Source organism: Danio aesculapii, chromosome 22 (assembly GCF_903798145.1).
Source record: "Danio aesculapii chromosome 22, fDanAes4.1, whole genome shotgun sequence".
Classification (NCBI taxonomy): Eukaryota; Metazoa; Chordata; class Actinopteri; order Cypriniformes; family Danionidae; genus Danio; species Danio aesculapii.
In genome coordinates this window covers 36,609,366-36,624,250 of record NC_079456.1, presented here as the reverse complement: position 1 = coordinate 36,624,250, position 14,885 = coordinate 36,609,366, and the positions used below count along the sequence as shown (strand labels likewise).

Sequence of the window (14,885 nt, the reverse complement as noted above, 5' to 3'; positions counted from 1 at the left end):
TAAATTTTGCTTACCAGAACCGGCTTTACTGACAAAATGCGCGTTAAAAAAAATTCGCCTCAATTAAATCGGCCAGCCCTAAGCCTGACAATACATGCATTTCAACTACAAGCTAGCATTAAATGCATTGCAAAGAAAATGCAGAACTTACCTGAGCGAGAACTGTGATGAAGTTTCTGTTGAGATGCACAGCCTCGTACAGAGCCAGCAGAATGGCCTCGTTTGTCCTATACGACAATGACATCATCAGACACATGGGAAATTTCACATGATAATAAACGCATCTAAAAACCTCAAGATCTGACTGGAGACTACAATGCTTACTTCAGGTTTTTGTCTCATTTCTAGTCCAAATTTCAAATAAAGTATAAAATCAAGGAGCATTTGCTAGACAAGTAAAACATATTGTGTTGTTTTCGGAAATAATAATCCAAAATGAAGAGAGTTCTTTCTTAAAAGGAGCTAAAAAAAGTCTGCCAATGGGATAAGCAAAATAATTTCGTTTTCGCTTTGAAATAAGAGGTATATAAACAAGGTAAATTTTGATTATCCCATCGGCAGATTATTTTACTTGTTTACTATATTTCTTAAAGCTTTCTTTTTTTAATAGTACAGACACTACATTTTTGAACAGGAGGGTATATGATAAGAAAACTGCAACTTTTAACTCAACAATTAAAATGAAATAATGATTTTAAGATGTTTGGGTGTTTTACGTACTGCACTGACAGCTTCTCATCTGCATCAGCGATGAACATACTGCCCACCTGTGGACCAAAGCAGAATTACAACAAACCAATCAATCAAAATCATCAACAAACATTGTGCGAATTCACTTCTTTTTTTGTACGACAGACGTGAAAGTAATCAAAAATAATCAGTAAATAGCTACATTTCCATCTAAAACGCTGGAAAAAATTAAAAAACAGAACTGTCAGATAAAAAGTAAGAATTGCGAGAAAATAAACTAAGAATTGAAACCTTGAAATGTTAAGATATACAGATCTACAAGATATTTTACAATTATATATTATACATAAACATATTTATTTTAAATATCCTTGTTATGTTCAACAATCTTTTGTTTTTTCTTCCTTCAATTATCTACTCAGACATTCTGTTCGGACTTATCTTTTCATTTCTTGTGTTTAAAAATCGATTGACAAAAGAGCTTTTATGTTGAAGGGTCCAATATTGGAAACATTGCATCATTTAAGGCGTTTTAGCAACTTTGACTGTCATATTTTACATTGGATTGTACTTGTTTTACCTGAGGATGTTGTCGTTTATGTTGCGACTGGATTTACTGATATGCATATTTTGTGTATTGTTTATTCATTTATTTGTTATATCTGATAACCATGTAATGCTTTTTTCGCCCCTTCTGTTAATTTTGGTTGCCGTTTCATGGATGTGATCGAATTCATGTTTTGTTTTCTTGCGTCATTATTATGTGTTCGCGATACACTGTGGGCCCCCCTTGAAAATAAGATGGTACATCTCAAGGGGTTTATCCTAGTACAATCAATTCAAGTAAGATATGCAGTCTGAACTGTGACAAATAAAATCAGAATTGATAGACAAAGTAAATAATGGGAACTACGACTCTGTGTAGTAAACTTTTGCTCCGCCTGGAGGTTTACAAGAGCCGGCTTTACTGACAGAATGAGCATGAAAAATCACCTCAATTAAATTGGCAAGACTGAACTGCTTTCATAAAGGAAATAAACTCACAAAGTACAATGTCTAAATTGTGAGATATAGTCAAAATTGTGATCTATAATATCAAAATTGCAGAGTTTACTAAACTACGATGTAAGCATCACCATATGGGGTATAGGAATAGGAAGTGTGTTTGGATATATCATTTATTATTTTGCTGGAAATTAGAACTGAATATAGAAATAGTTTGGAAAGTCGGCGCCAATAGCCTAGTGGTTAAGTGCGCCGACATTTAGCACGATGGTGTTCACAGTGACCAGAGTTCGATTCCCGGCTCGAGGACCTTTACCTTCCCCTCTCTCTGCTCCCAAATTATTTCCTGACAATTTTCTGCACTATTCTATCCATTAAAGGTTAAAAACCCCTAAAAAATATTTATATAAAAAAAAAATAAGAAGAAATAGTTTGGAAAGTCGGCGCCAATAGCCTAGTGGTTAAGTGCGCCGACATATAGCACCATGGTGTTCACAGTGACCAGAGTTCGATTCCCGGCTCGAGGTCCTTTGCCGACCCTTCCCCTCTCTCTGCTCCCAAATTATTTCCTGTCAATTATTTCCTGTCAAAACTAAAAAATATTTATATAAAAAAAAAAAAGAAGAAGAAATAGTTTGTAAACAAACCTTTGTGCTGAACAAACAAAATTACGAAATTAAGTATGTAGGCTACTGGATGTCTTCAGTTCAGTGAGTCCACCACTTTGACTAGTGGACTTAAATCATCCACTAGGATCGTTAAAATAGAGCCCTTAGTCTGTAAAACACCATGAATGACTGAAAACTTTGGCGAAATTTCAGATTGTTATTGGTTGTTGTCATTTTCCTCTCGTCTCCCACCATTAGTGTTTATTTTCAGATCTAACAGCACCTACTGGAGAGGCGGGGATGAAAATAGTAAAGGCTTCATCTGATCAGATCAGGTCAGATTTGGATAAGCAACCTATGCGTGCAGCACACAAACGCTTAGCACAAAGTTAATTTGACTTATCGCACTTCAATGCGATATGAATATATTGGATATACCAACCTAATCTCAGAGGAAACGTAGCTATTTTACCTTTCATCAGTTTAGCGGGTAATTCGTACAAGTTCAGGTGTACAACAATGTACAATTTTTTAAAAAGGAGGCGTGGCACCAAATCCCGCCCCTAAACCCAATTCTTACTAAGATGTACAAATGAGATTGTACAAATTCATGCAAATTAGCCACTAAATCAAAAAGTTACGAAACGCCGTGAGATAGCGTTGAATATAATATTATTGTAATAACGATACTTTTTCAATACATCATGCAGCCCTAATAGGAAGTGACGATTTAACCATACATAAACGGCTAATTATTTATGCGATATTCTAATTTTTCATTACATATGCAACTTTTGATTAGAAACACAGCTAGTGATCAAAGTTCTTTACCATGCTGGAAAGGGTGGAGAAAAAGCCTCCCTGGTTTTCCTCTTCTTTTTCTTTATACTGCCTGTGTAAATCAGATGAACACATGAAATGTTTCATAGAGATACCATATAAATACCTCTAAAAAACACACACAAAACACAAAAATGTTACCTATTGTACTCAGTAAGAGCGTGATGGATGACCATTCCCATTCCCTACGAAAAGATGAATTCTGTTAGATCTCCACATGACACTGTATGATATATAGATCTTCAAATGACAACTCTATATTAATAATAACTATATACAGCTGAAATCATATTAGCCCCACTTGTATTTTTCCCCAATTTCCGTTCATGGAGAGCAGATTTCCTCAACACATTTCTAATCATAATAATTTTATTAACTCATTTCTAATAGCTGATTTATTTTCTCTTTGTCATGATGACAGTAAATAATATTAGACTAGATATTCTTCAAGACACTTCTATACAGCTTAAAGTGACATTTAAAGGCTCCACTAGGGTAATTAGGGTAAGGTTAGGGTAATTAGGCTAATTATTGTATAACAGTGGTTTGTTCTGGAGACAATCCAAAACAAATATTGCTTAAGGGGTGAATAATATTGACCTTAAAATGGTTATAAAAAAGATATTAAAAACTGCTTTTATTCTAGCTGAAGTTATTCAGTTTTATTCTTTTCTTTCACCGGAAGAAAAAAACCTTGCTCTGGTAAACATCATTTGGGAAATATTTAAAAAATAAATAATAATAATAAAAATTTTTTAGAAAAAAATAAAGTAAAATTAAATAAAAAAAAAAAAAATAAATAAATAAAAATGAATTAAAAAAAAAAATAATAAAAAAAATAAAATTAAAAAAAAAAATAAAAAAATAAAAAAATCACAGAAGGGTGAAAATGTTTGACTATATATAGGAGTATATTAATGAAATTATTGATTGATTGATTGATTGATTGATTGATTGATTTACTCATTCATTCATTCGTTGATAAGAGCATTTATTTAAACATGTAAATTCCCAATATTATCCAATATGCAATATTTTTTGTACAAAAAGTATTTACAAAATCTCTTAGGTTTTTTTGTTTACCTTAAGGTTAAATATTTGAGTATATTTTTCTTAAATATAAACCCTCACTTTTAATTTAGCATGTTTTTTTAGTCTACAAATAACTATTTTGAGTTAAAAAGTTTGAAAACGTCGATGGCTTTTTCAATTCATTGAAAACACATTTTTCTTCATATTTATAAATGAAACTTAATTTTTGAGGACTATTTTGCAGATTATGTGTTCACATTACACTTGAATTACACATCTTTCTTCTTCTTTGAAATCCTCTTCATCTACAAATCTAAATATATCGATGTTCACTTGTTTTATTTAAGTCATAAATATTATTTACCATATTCCTCTCAAATTAAAAGCTGCTTTTATTCTAGCCAAAATAAAAATCTTTCTCCAGAGGAAAAAATATTATAGGAAATACTGTGAAAAATTCCTGAATCTGTTCAACATCATTTAGGAAATATTTGAAAAAGAAAAAAAAAATTCACTGGAGGGCGACTTCAACTCAATATTTAATAATGAATCTCCATAATCACTCACGTCCAGTGTGGGCTCGTCATCCACTATTGATAATTTGACGATGTACGGATTTACAGACTACAAGAAAGACAAGAAACAATAAGCGTCAGAGAGATATTGCAATAAAAGTTTCAGATGTTACAATATATAAACTTCAGTGCTAAATTTGAGAATGTATCGCCTAAAATAAATGTGTATTTACTTCATATTTCCTGTAGTTGACCAGTAGCGCTAACAGGACGACAGCATCATATCCATGCTGGGAGCGACTGGAAACATCCGAGAGGATCTGTGCAAAAAGATGCAAATTAAATGAATGAAATTACTGTTTTGATAAGAAAAATGATGCAATGGATAAACACACAGTCAGAGTTTTACCTGTAAAATGGCCTCAAATATACTGTTGATCATCACATACTCCAGTATGGTGTTCTGGCTAATATTATCGGTCACCTAAAAGAAAAGGAAAACTTTTTTAAAGCCCACAAAACCTACTACAGTTTGTAGAAATCGTAACTGTTGTATTTGTTATATTAATTTTATAAATTATGTTAGTAATAATCTTAGTAATTGTTGCTGCAAAAGATTTTCAACCCGATGTATTCTATAAAATGAGGTCTGTTGGTATCCAGCGGGGAAATAAGTATTGAACACGTCACCATTTTTCTCAACAACAACAAAAAACATATTTCTAAAGGTCCTGTTGGCTTGAAATTTTAACCAGATGTTGGTCACAACCAAAGAAATCCATATAAAAAAAACAATATTAAATTGTTTAAAAATGAAGTTATGTGTAATAAAATGAAATGACACAGGAAAAAAGTAGTGAACACATGAAGAAAGGGAAGTGAAAGGCAGTGAAAAGCCCAGACTGCAGCTGAAATCTCTCAGTAGTTCTTCAGCAAGCCTCTGCCCTTCCTCAGTGTAAATGAATATCAGCTGCTTCAGTCCACATTAGCAGGAGAATGAAGATGAACCCAGGGTGGACATTTCAGCAAGACAATGATCTAAAACACAGCCAAGGAAACTCTCAGATGCTTTCAGAGAAAGAAAATCAAGCTGTGGAATGGCCCAGCCAATCACCTGACTTAAATCCAATAGAGAACACAGAATAAAGCTCAGATTTGATAGACGAGACCTACAGAAGCATCAAGATTTTGATACCCTGTTGAAGTCTGTGAGAAACTCACACCTGAGCAACGCATGTGACTTCATTCTCCATATGAGAGGCGTCTTTAAGGGTTAAATATATTTCAGTAGTTCAGCACTCTCTCCTTGTGTCCATTCATTGTTATTACACATAACTCATTCTTCAGATTTGTTTTGGTTTGTTTTATTTTTTATGTTTGTATTGTTTGGGTTTTTACCAAAATCATTTTTAATTCCATGTCAACAGCTCCTTTAGAAATATTATTCATAGGAAAAATATGACAATGTGTTCAATACTTACTTCCCCCACTGTATATTACAGTTTAGACTGATAGGAGTACGGTAAATAACATTTATGACTTAAATAAAACAAGTTAATATCGATATCTAGATTTCTAAATGAAGAGGATTTCAAAGAAGAAGAAAAATGTCTAATTCACGTGTAATGTGAACACATAATCTGCAAAATACACCTCAAAAAAAGAAGCTTCATTTCCAAATATGAAGAAAATTTTCTTTTTTAGTGTAAACCGTAAAATGAGTTGGAAAAAGCCATCCACATTTTCAAACTTTTTAACTTAAAACAATTATTTGAAGACTAAAAAAAATACTTTGAAACTTTTTTTAACGCTGAAATTTACTGAATATTTCACAAATAACTACAACAAAACATGATAAAAGAAAAACATACTAAAAATGTTTAACCTGAAAGTAAACAAAAAAATATTAGATTTTGTAAATATATTTTTTTTTACAAAAAAAATTGCATATTGGATAATATGGAAATGTATATGTTCAAATAAATGCTCTAAATCAATGAAAGAATGAATAAATGATCAATCAATCAATCAATCAATCAATAATTTAATTAATATACTGTATTTACAGTTGAAGCCAAAATGAATTGCCCTCCTGTGATTTTTTTTTCTTAATTTAATATTTCCCAAATGATGTTGAACAGAGCAAGGAAATTTTCACAGTATTTCCTGTAATATTTTTTTCACCTGGAGAAAGTCTTAGTTGTTTTATTTCAGCTAGAATAAAAGCAGTTGTTAAGTTTAGGTCAATATTATTCTGCCCTTGAGCAGTATTAGTTTTGGATTGTCTCCAGAACAAACCACTGTTATACAGTGACTTGCCTAATTACCCTAACCTTACCCTAGTTAACCTAATTAGACCTTTAAATGTCACTTTAAGCTGTATAGAAGTGTATTGAAGAATATCTAGTAGAATATTATGTGCTGTCATCATGGCAAAGATAAAATAAATCAGTTATTAGAGATGAGCTATTAAAACTATTATGATTAGCAATGTGTGGTAAAAATTACGTTGAACAAAAATTGGGGGAAAAAATATCCAGGAGGGCTAATAGTTCTGATTTCAACTGTATATTTATGGGTGTTAGCAAGTAAATCTGTTTATTTTTGGTCCAGAGTGTCGCCCCACTGATTCCACTGCATAAGCGAACGAGGAAAGTGGAGTAGAGCACAATTAATACAAAGAATTTTCATATGAACTGAAAACGGAAAGAAGATTTTGTCCATAAAGATTTGCAGAAGAACAAGCGTGTGGATCTTACAGTGACGAGACACAGCAGCAGTTTTAGACACAAACTCTTGAGGCTCTCGGATCCGTCTCCACACAGCAGACTGTCCAGACTCTCCATCAGCTCCTGCGCAAACAACACAACACAACTTCAACAACACAAGATTCATTTTCATTCATTTTCCTTCAGCGTAGTCTCTTATTTATCAGGGGTCGCCACGGCGGAATGAACCGCCAACTATTCTGGCATATGTTTTATGCAGTGGATGCCCTTCTAGCTGCAACCCAGTACTGGGAAACACCCATACACTACGGTCAATTTAGTTCATCAATTCCCCTATAGCGCATGTGTTTGGACTGTGGGGGAAACCCACGCCAATACGGGGAGAACATGCTAACTCCACACAGAAATGCCAACTGATCTAGCCGGGACTCGAACCAGCGACCTTGTGCTAACCACTGAGCACAGTGCTAACCACTGGGCCACCCCGAAAAAACAAAACTAAATATCGGATTTAAATAAGAATTAGATGAAAAACAACCAGACCTTCATTCTGAGCTCGGCTTTGTCGAAGCCTATCAGCATGTTGATGATGTCGAAGCCGGTGGCGGATTTGTTTTTTTGGTGAACTCCTCTAAACAGCGCACAGAGAGTCTGCAGAAACACAAAGGAAAACATGTCTTGTTTTTGTCGTTTAAGATAAATGTCAGTCCCACTTGATATTAAGTGACCTTAACTAGTATATGTACTCACAGTTAAATGAGGAATTTAGTGCAATGCATCTACTATGTACATGTTTTTACACTGTATTTATATTTTAAAAATGATCTGCTTGTAATCACATCTTTTTGAAATTACATTTAGAATTACACTGTTGACCCATCCCTTACCTTAACCCAACCTTTAACCTATCCTCAGAACAGTCCCTGACTTTACTCTCAGCCCACTTCAAGAGCACCAGGATTGTTGTGCAATACTATATGAACACAATTGTGCTCCTTTTCTGAATTAAGCACATAGTAATTCATATAAAGTGGCAACTAAATGTCTTATAAAACACATTACACACAAGATTATAAATATTAACCTTTTGTTCCTAAATATATTTATTGAGTATTTTTATATATATATAAATATAGAGAAAAATAGAGAAATATTGAAAATTCAGGAATCAAACAAATGGTTAAAAGGGTGAAAGTAAATACATAAATAAACTACACACATTCAAACAATAACAATACATAACTAAACATAAAAATATAAATAAGTACACTCACCGGCCGCTTTATTAGGTCAATTTTAACGCAAATTTCTAATCAGCCAATCACATGGCAGCAACTCAGTGCATTTAGGCATGTAGACATGGTCAAGATAATCTGCTGCAGTTCACACAGGCTCACCAAAACTGGACAATAGAAGATTGGAGAAACGTTGCCTGGTCTGATGAGTCTCGATTTCTGCTGCCACATTCAGATGCTCGGCTCAGAATTTGGCCTCAACAACATGAAAGCATGGATCATCCTGCCTTGTATCAGCGGTTCAGGCTGGTGGTGGTGGTGTAATGGTGTGGGGGATATTTTCTTGGCACACTTTGGGTCCATTAGTACCAATTGAGCATCGTGTCAACGCCACAGCCTACCTGAGTATTGTTGCTGACCATGTCCATTCCTTTATGAGCACAGTGTCTCCATCTTCTGATGGCTACTTCCAGCAGGATAACGCACCATGTCATAAAGCCTGAATCATCTCAGACTGGTTTCTTGAACATGACATTGAGTTTACTGTACTCAAATGGCCTCCACAGTCACCAGAGCTCAATCCAATAGAGCACCTTTGGGATGTGGTGGAACGGGAGATTGGCATCATGGATGTGCAGCCGACAAATCTGCAGCAACTGCTTGATGCTATCATGTCAATATGGAGCAAAATCTCTGAGGAATATTTCAATATTAATTGAAAATATTAGTTTAGGAATATTAGAATAATTGGAATAGTAGCTTGTTGAATCTCCACCATGAAGGATTAAGGCAGTTCTGAAGGCAAAAGGGGGTCCAACCCGGTACTAGTAAGGTGTACCTAATAAAGTGGCCAGTGAGTGTATTTAAGCCTTTAAATGTCACTTTATATACTAGTGTCTTGAAGAATATCTAGTCAATTATTATGTGCTGTCATCATGACAAAGATAAAATAGATCAGTTATTAGAAATGAGTTATTATAACTATCATGTTTAAAAACGTGTTGAAAAAAACTCTCTTAAACTGGGGGAATAACATACGAGGGGGGGGGGGGTGATAATTGAGGAGGGCTAATAATTCTTCAACAGTATATTGCAGTAAACAAAACATTGCGATGTCCGTTTTTATAATATCATACAGCCCTACTTACTACAAATAATCTATAAACAATGCTGCTTTGTACCTGAAGAGCATTGACTACTTTGATCTGGTGTTCTTCTGCCAGAGCTTGAACACAGTGATGAAACAAACTGTTGATGTTGTCTTTGATCTTCATGAACTCATCTCCATCCAGAGACTCCAGCTTCCCTTCCAGATACTCCAGATTGACCTGAAAGAAGATTCAGAGGTCAATAATTTACAGCATTATTTTTAGTTATTATACTTGTTCATGTCATTTTTGTTTGCAGTCTTGGTCAATAATACAGTACTTCGCAATAAAAGCTTCAGCAGACTAATCGCAAGAAGAAAACTTGATACCATCAGAAGCCGAGTATCTCTGCCACTGACCTTCATCAAGAAGAGCTCATCCCAGAAGCGAGGACTGTTCTTGGTCGGGTCTTCTTTCTGTTGGCAAAGAGTAAAAACATTGTTTAGGGGTCTAATATGACTTCATGACATAATCCCGGATTATTTTGTTAGCCTTTGCTTTGTGTTCAATTTACCTGACATTTGGGATAAAAACTTCTACATCTAAAAAAAAAGCTTAGTTTGTGGCTTTAATATGAAGTTAAGAGCTGATCACACTGAACACTTTACCATTTTAACATGCGAGACGTGGTGTGCTGGTGCGATCTTAAAGTAGAGACAAGATGGAAGAAAAGAGAGAGCGAAATTCAAGAAATACTAATTAATTAAAGCATTAATAGGTAAAATAATAATAATAATTTCCAGTATCTTAACCCACTAACACAGTTTACTGTGAAAACTTGTTTTACAGTGGTAAAGGAACTTAAAACAAATTAAAATATTGAACTGGTATGGAGGACTAAACCTGCAAAAACAAAAAATGGATAAATAAATAAGTAAATAAATAAATTTCTGCATAAATAAAGCAATAAATAAATAAATATCCGAATAAATAAATAAGCAAATAAATAAATGAATAAATTCCAGCATAAATAAAACAATTATAAATAAATACCCAAATAAATAAATAAATTTCTGTATAAATAAAGCAATAAATAAATAAATATCCGAATAAATAAATAAGCAAATAAATAAATGAATAAATTCCTGCATAAATAAAACAATGAATAAATAAATATCCAAATAAATAAATTAATTTCTGCATAAATAAAGCATTGAATAAATAAATACCCGAATAAATAAATAAGCAAATAAATAAATGAATAAATTCCTGCATAAATAAAACAATGAATAAATAAATACCCGGATAAATAAATAAATAAATAAATAAATAAATAAGCAAAAACAAACAAATTCCTGCATAAATAAAACAATGAATAAAAAAATACTCAAATAAATAAAAAGGTAAATAAACTAAATAAATTCCTGCATTGATAAAACAATGAATAAATAAATACCCGAATAAATAAATAAATAAATAAATACGCAAACAAATAAATAAACAAATAAATATAAAAATCCACAAAGTGTTGCAAATAATAAATAAATAAATATATATATATATATATATATATATATATATATATATATATATATATATATATATATATATATGATTAATAGTGCGGGCAGATAAATCAGCTTTCAGTTTAGCATTTACTTATTTCCAACATTCATTTAATTATTTATCTGCCCACACTATTAATTATTTATATATTTATTTAGGCAGGAATTTGTGGATATTTTTATATATTTGCATATTTATTTATGTTTTGTTTTTGCACGTTTTGTCCTCCATAAATTTGGTGGCGCATGACCCGGATTTTAAACCTGGAACTGGAACTATGGATAATCGAATTTAAACAAATGGAATATTCAGGAATCTCTTCATTTTGTACAATTATAAAAGATAGCAGAATGGAACGCTGCCAAACTTTAATCCAAAAGTTTGGTCTTCTGAACCAAGATCTATTTAGATATTTACAGTTGCAGGACTATTATAGAAAAGAAATACAGGATGAGGATTGGAACAATCAGCTTGTTCAGATTTTCATTCAGACATACAATAAAAGTATGACTAAAACAATTTCTAAATTATTGTGTTATTAAAGAAAGCAGTCAAAAGACATATTGTTTTGTTTATTTTAAACATCTTTTTTGGGGCATGTGACCAAGCAGAATGAAAAGAACCATGGTTTACGACTTATTATATATATATATATACATACATACATACATACATACATACATACATACATACATACATACATACATACATATATATATATATATATATATATATATATATATATATATATATATATATATATATATATATAAATTTATATTAAATAGCAATTTATGAATAATGTATATTAATTTATTATATATGGGTGGAACCACAGGCTGGGCCACTCGGAGGTTGATTCTGGGCCGCATGTGGCCCACGGGCAGCCAATTGAATAGCCCTGGGTTAAAGCTTATTATACAAGCATGTTTCATTCCATTTTAATTAAAATGAATGACAACACATGGGCAGGATAAGGTATAATTTAAACAATACATTTATTATTAATATTATTGTTTTAATAATTGTTTTAATAATCAATAAATTGAAGCACAAATTACTCCATTTAGATTGGAAAAATGCAAATGTCGGCATTCATTTCTCAAACTCTTCCAACTATTTATGGGTTTCTTACTTCTGATAAACACAAAACAACAAGATACTTTGAAGAATGATGAAAAAAGCCATTTGCATCATTATATTTACCTTATTTATACATAAAATACCTGATTTTGTGTTGAACAGAAGAAAGAGACTCAAACGGGTTGATCATGCAGAGGATGAGGAAATGAGAGAATTCATTTTTAGGTGAACTAGCCCTTTAACGTGCATCTCTGAAAAACATTAATAAATAAATAAATAAATAAATAACCTACCACGAATATCTCATCATACATCAGCACCACCTTCTCCTTCAGTGGTTTCTTCGAGGAAGACGTTCTCCTCAGCAGACCGGCTTTCTTCTCAGTCTGAGCCATGGCTTACAAACACACACACGCTACAAAAACACACATTAGTAAGATCTGCCCTACTTCAGGCAAGACACTGAGGGTAAAAAAAGCTAATATATTTGTCACCTTCACTAGTTGATGTACAGTAGAAGACAGTTGGATTAAAAACAGTTTTTATTTTTTTAAAATAACTAATAATTAACTATCAATATTATTAGCCTCCTAATTTTATTTCTTCGGTAACACTTTACAATAAGGTTCATTAGTTAATGCATTTACTAACGTGAACTAATCATGAACAACACTTGAACAGCATTTATTAATCATAATTGAACATTTACTAATGCATTATTAACATCCAAGTCCATGCTTGTTAACATTAGTTAATGCACCGTGAGTTAACATGAACTAACAGTGAACAACTGTATTTTCATTAACTAAGGTTAACTAACATGAACAAATACTGTAGTAAATGCATTGTTCATTGTTTGTTCGTGTTACTAAATGCATTAATTAACATTAACTAATGAACCTTATTGTAAAGTGTGACCATTTCTTTTTTTAATTGGCTACAGAACAAACCACTGTTGTCCAATTACTTTATCCTAATTAACCTAGTTAAGCCTTTGAATTATACTTTAAGCTGAGTACTTGTCTCTTGCATAAATAACTAGTAAATTATTATTTACTGCCATCATGGCAAAGTTTACAAAAAAATTAGTTATTAGAATTTAGTTTCCTACAGTATATTGTACATTATATTTCCCATCACTTGGGAAATATTAATAATTTAATAATAAAATTAAATCAATAAATAATGTGAATTATGTATGTACAGTTGATGAAAAATTTATTTATTAATTTAATTAAATTATTAAATTAATAATATTTCCCAAGTGATGGGAAACATAATGTAGAATATACTGTAGGAAACTAAATTCTAATAACTAATTTTTTTTATCTTTACCATAGTAAATAATAATTTACTAGTTGTTTTTTTAAATACTAGTATTCTGCTTAAATAGTTTTCAGATTTGTTTTCAAAAGTTGTTTTACTTTTTATTATTATTTAAATATGCTATTTTTAAAAAAACTGCTTACTTTTCGTTTTTTTTAATCTGAACACTGAATAAAGTCATTAAAAATCTTATTTGTTTGTTTGTTTGCTTGTTTAGAAGTTGGAATGAGAGGAATTTCAAATGATATCTTTTTATGACAAGGAGAAAAAAAATATAGCCTCCACATCAAAACTCCTGAAAGCAAAGAAGGTCATGGTGCTCCAGGATTGGCCAGCCCAGTCACCAGATATGAACATTATTGAGCACGTCTGGGGTAAGATGAAGGAGGAGGCGTTGAAGATGAACACAAAGACTCTTGATGAACTCTGGGAGTCCTGCAAGAAGGCTTTCTTTGCCATTCCAGATGACTTTATTAATCAGTGATTTGAGTCATGTCAGAGATGTATGGATGCAGTCCTCCAAGCTCATGATGGAGTCAGACACAATATTCATTCTGTTTCCACTGCAGCATGAGCACATATTCTATACTGGACATTATTGAAGGTTCAGTGAGCAGACTTTAGTCTAAGCAGAGTCAGACCTTACTGTCCTAATCAAATCATTCATAAGCAAGACATGATCATATTTTATTGTGCTCAAATAAGTGTAATCTAGAGGCCTTTACCTTTCATATAAGACACTTCTGATACCAAATCATCAACTAAAAGTCAAGTTATTATTGTTGTTCCTAAAACTTGGATAGGTGACAAGACTTTTGTCAGGTAGTGTAGTGTGTATATAAATTGAAGTATCAGTAACAGTGTTTTTGCCCACAGTTTCTTTCTTTCTTTCTTTAAATTCAGGCTACCAAGGGTTTTAAATTAGGTAATGCTGGTTATATATTCGCACTTTCAAACTTTGGCGTTCAATAAAACCGTAAAGCACGGTTTAAAAATGCTAATACGTGTGTAATGAACACAACTTGTCACGCTGTCCCTATATTGTTTACCACTGAACTTTAAATAATCGGTCTGAAACCACATACAAGTATGACTTCAGAACAACATTAGCACTATTCAACAGACTGTGTGAACAATTGTGTACTTTGATAGTCACTGGCTGCTAATC

General features: G+C 32.3%; 1 protein-coding gene across 1 annotated transcript in view; it reads right to left on the bottom strand.

The window, feature by feature from the left end:
* Positions 1–14,885, bottom strand: part of armh3 (armadillo like helical domain containing 3) — a 46,398-nt gene that overhangs the window by 30,594 nt on the left and 919 nt on the right. Inside the window, exons 2-13 of the mRNA XM_056447756.1 lie at positions 12,685–12,806; positions 10,162–10,218; positions 9,836–9,982; positions 7,963–8,070; positions 7,450–7,542; positions 5,100–5,174; positions 4,924–5,010; positions 4,743–4,799; positions 3,285–3,328; positions 3,135–3,195; positions 721–767; positions 152–227 (exon numbers count right to left, since the gene is read on the bottom strand). Of these exons, the coding sequence (XP_056303731.1) occupies positions 152–227; positions 721–767; positions 3,135–3,195; positions 3,285–3,328; positions 4,743–4,799; positions 4,924–5,010; positions 5,100–5,174; positions 7,450–7,542; positions 7,963–8,070; positions 9,836–9,982; positions 10,162–10,218; positions 12,685–12,786 (954 nt within the window). The 5' untranslated portion in view covers positions 12,787–12,806. The remainder of the gene's footprint in view (positions 1–151; positions 228–720; positions 768–3,134; positions 3,196–3,284; positions 3,329–4,742; positions 4,800–4,923; positions 5,011–5,099; positions 5,175–7,449; positions 7,543–7,962; positions 8,071–9,835; positions 9,983–10,161; positions 10,219–12,684; positions 12,807–14,885) is intronic.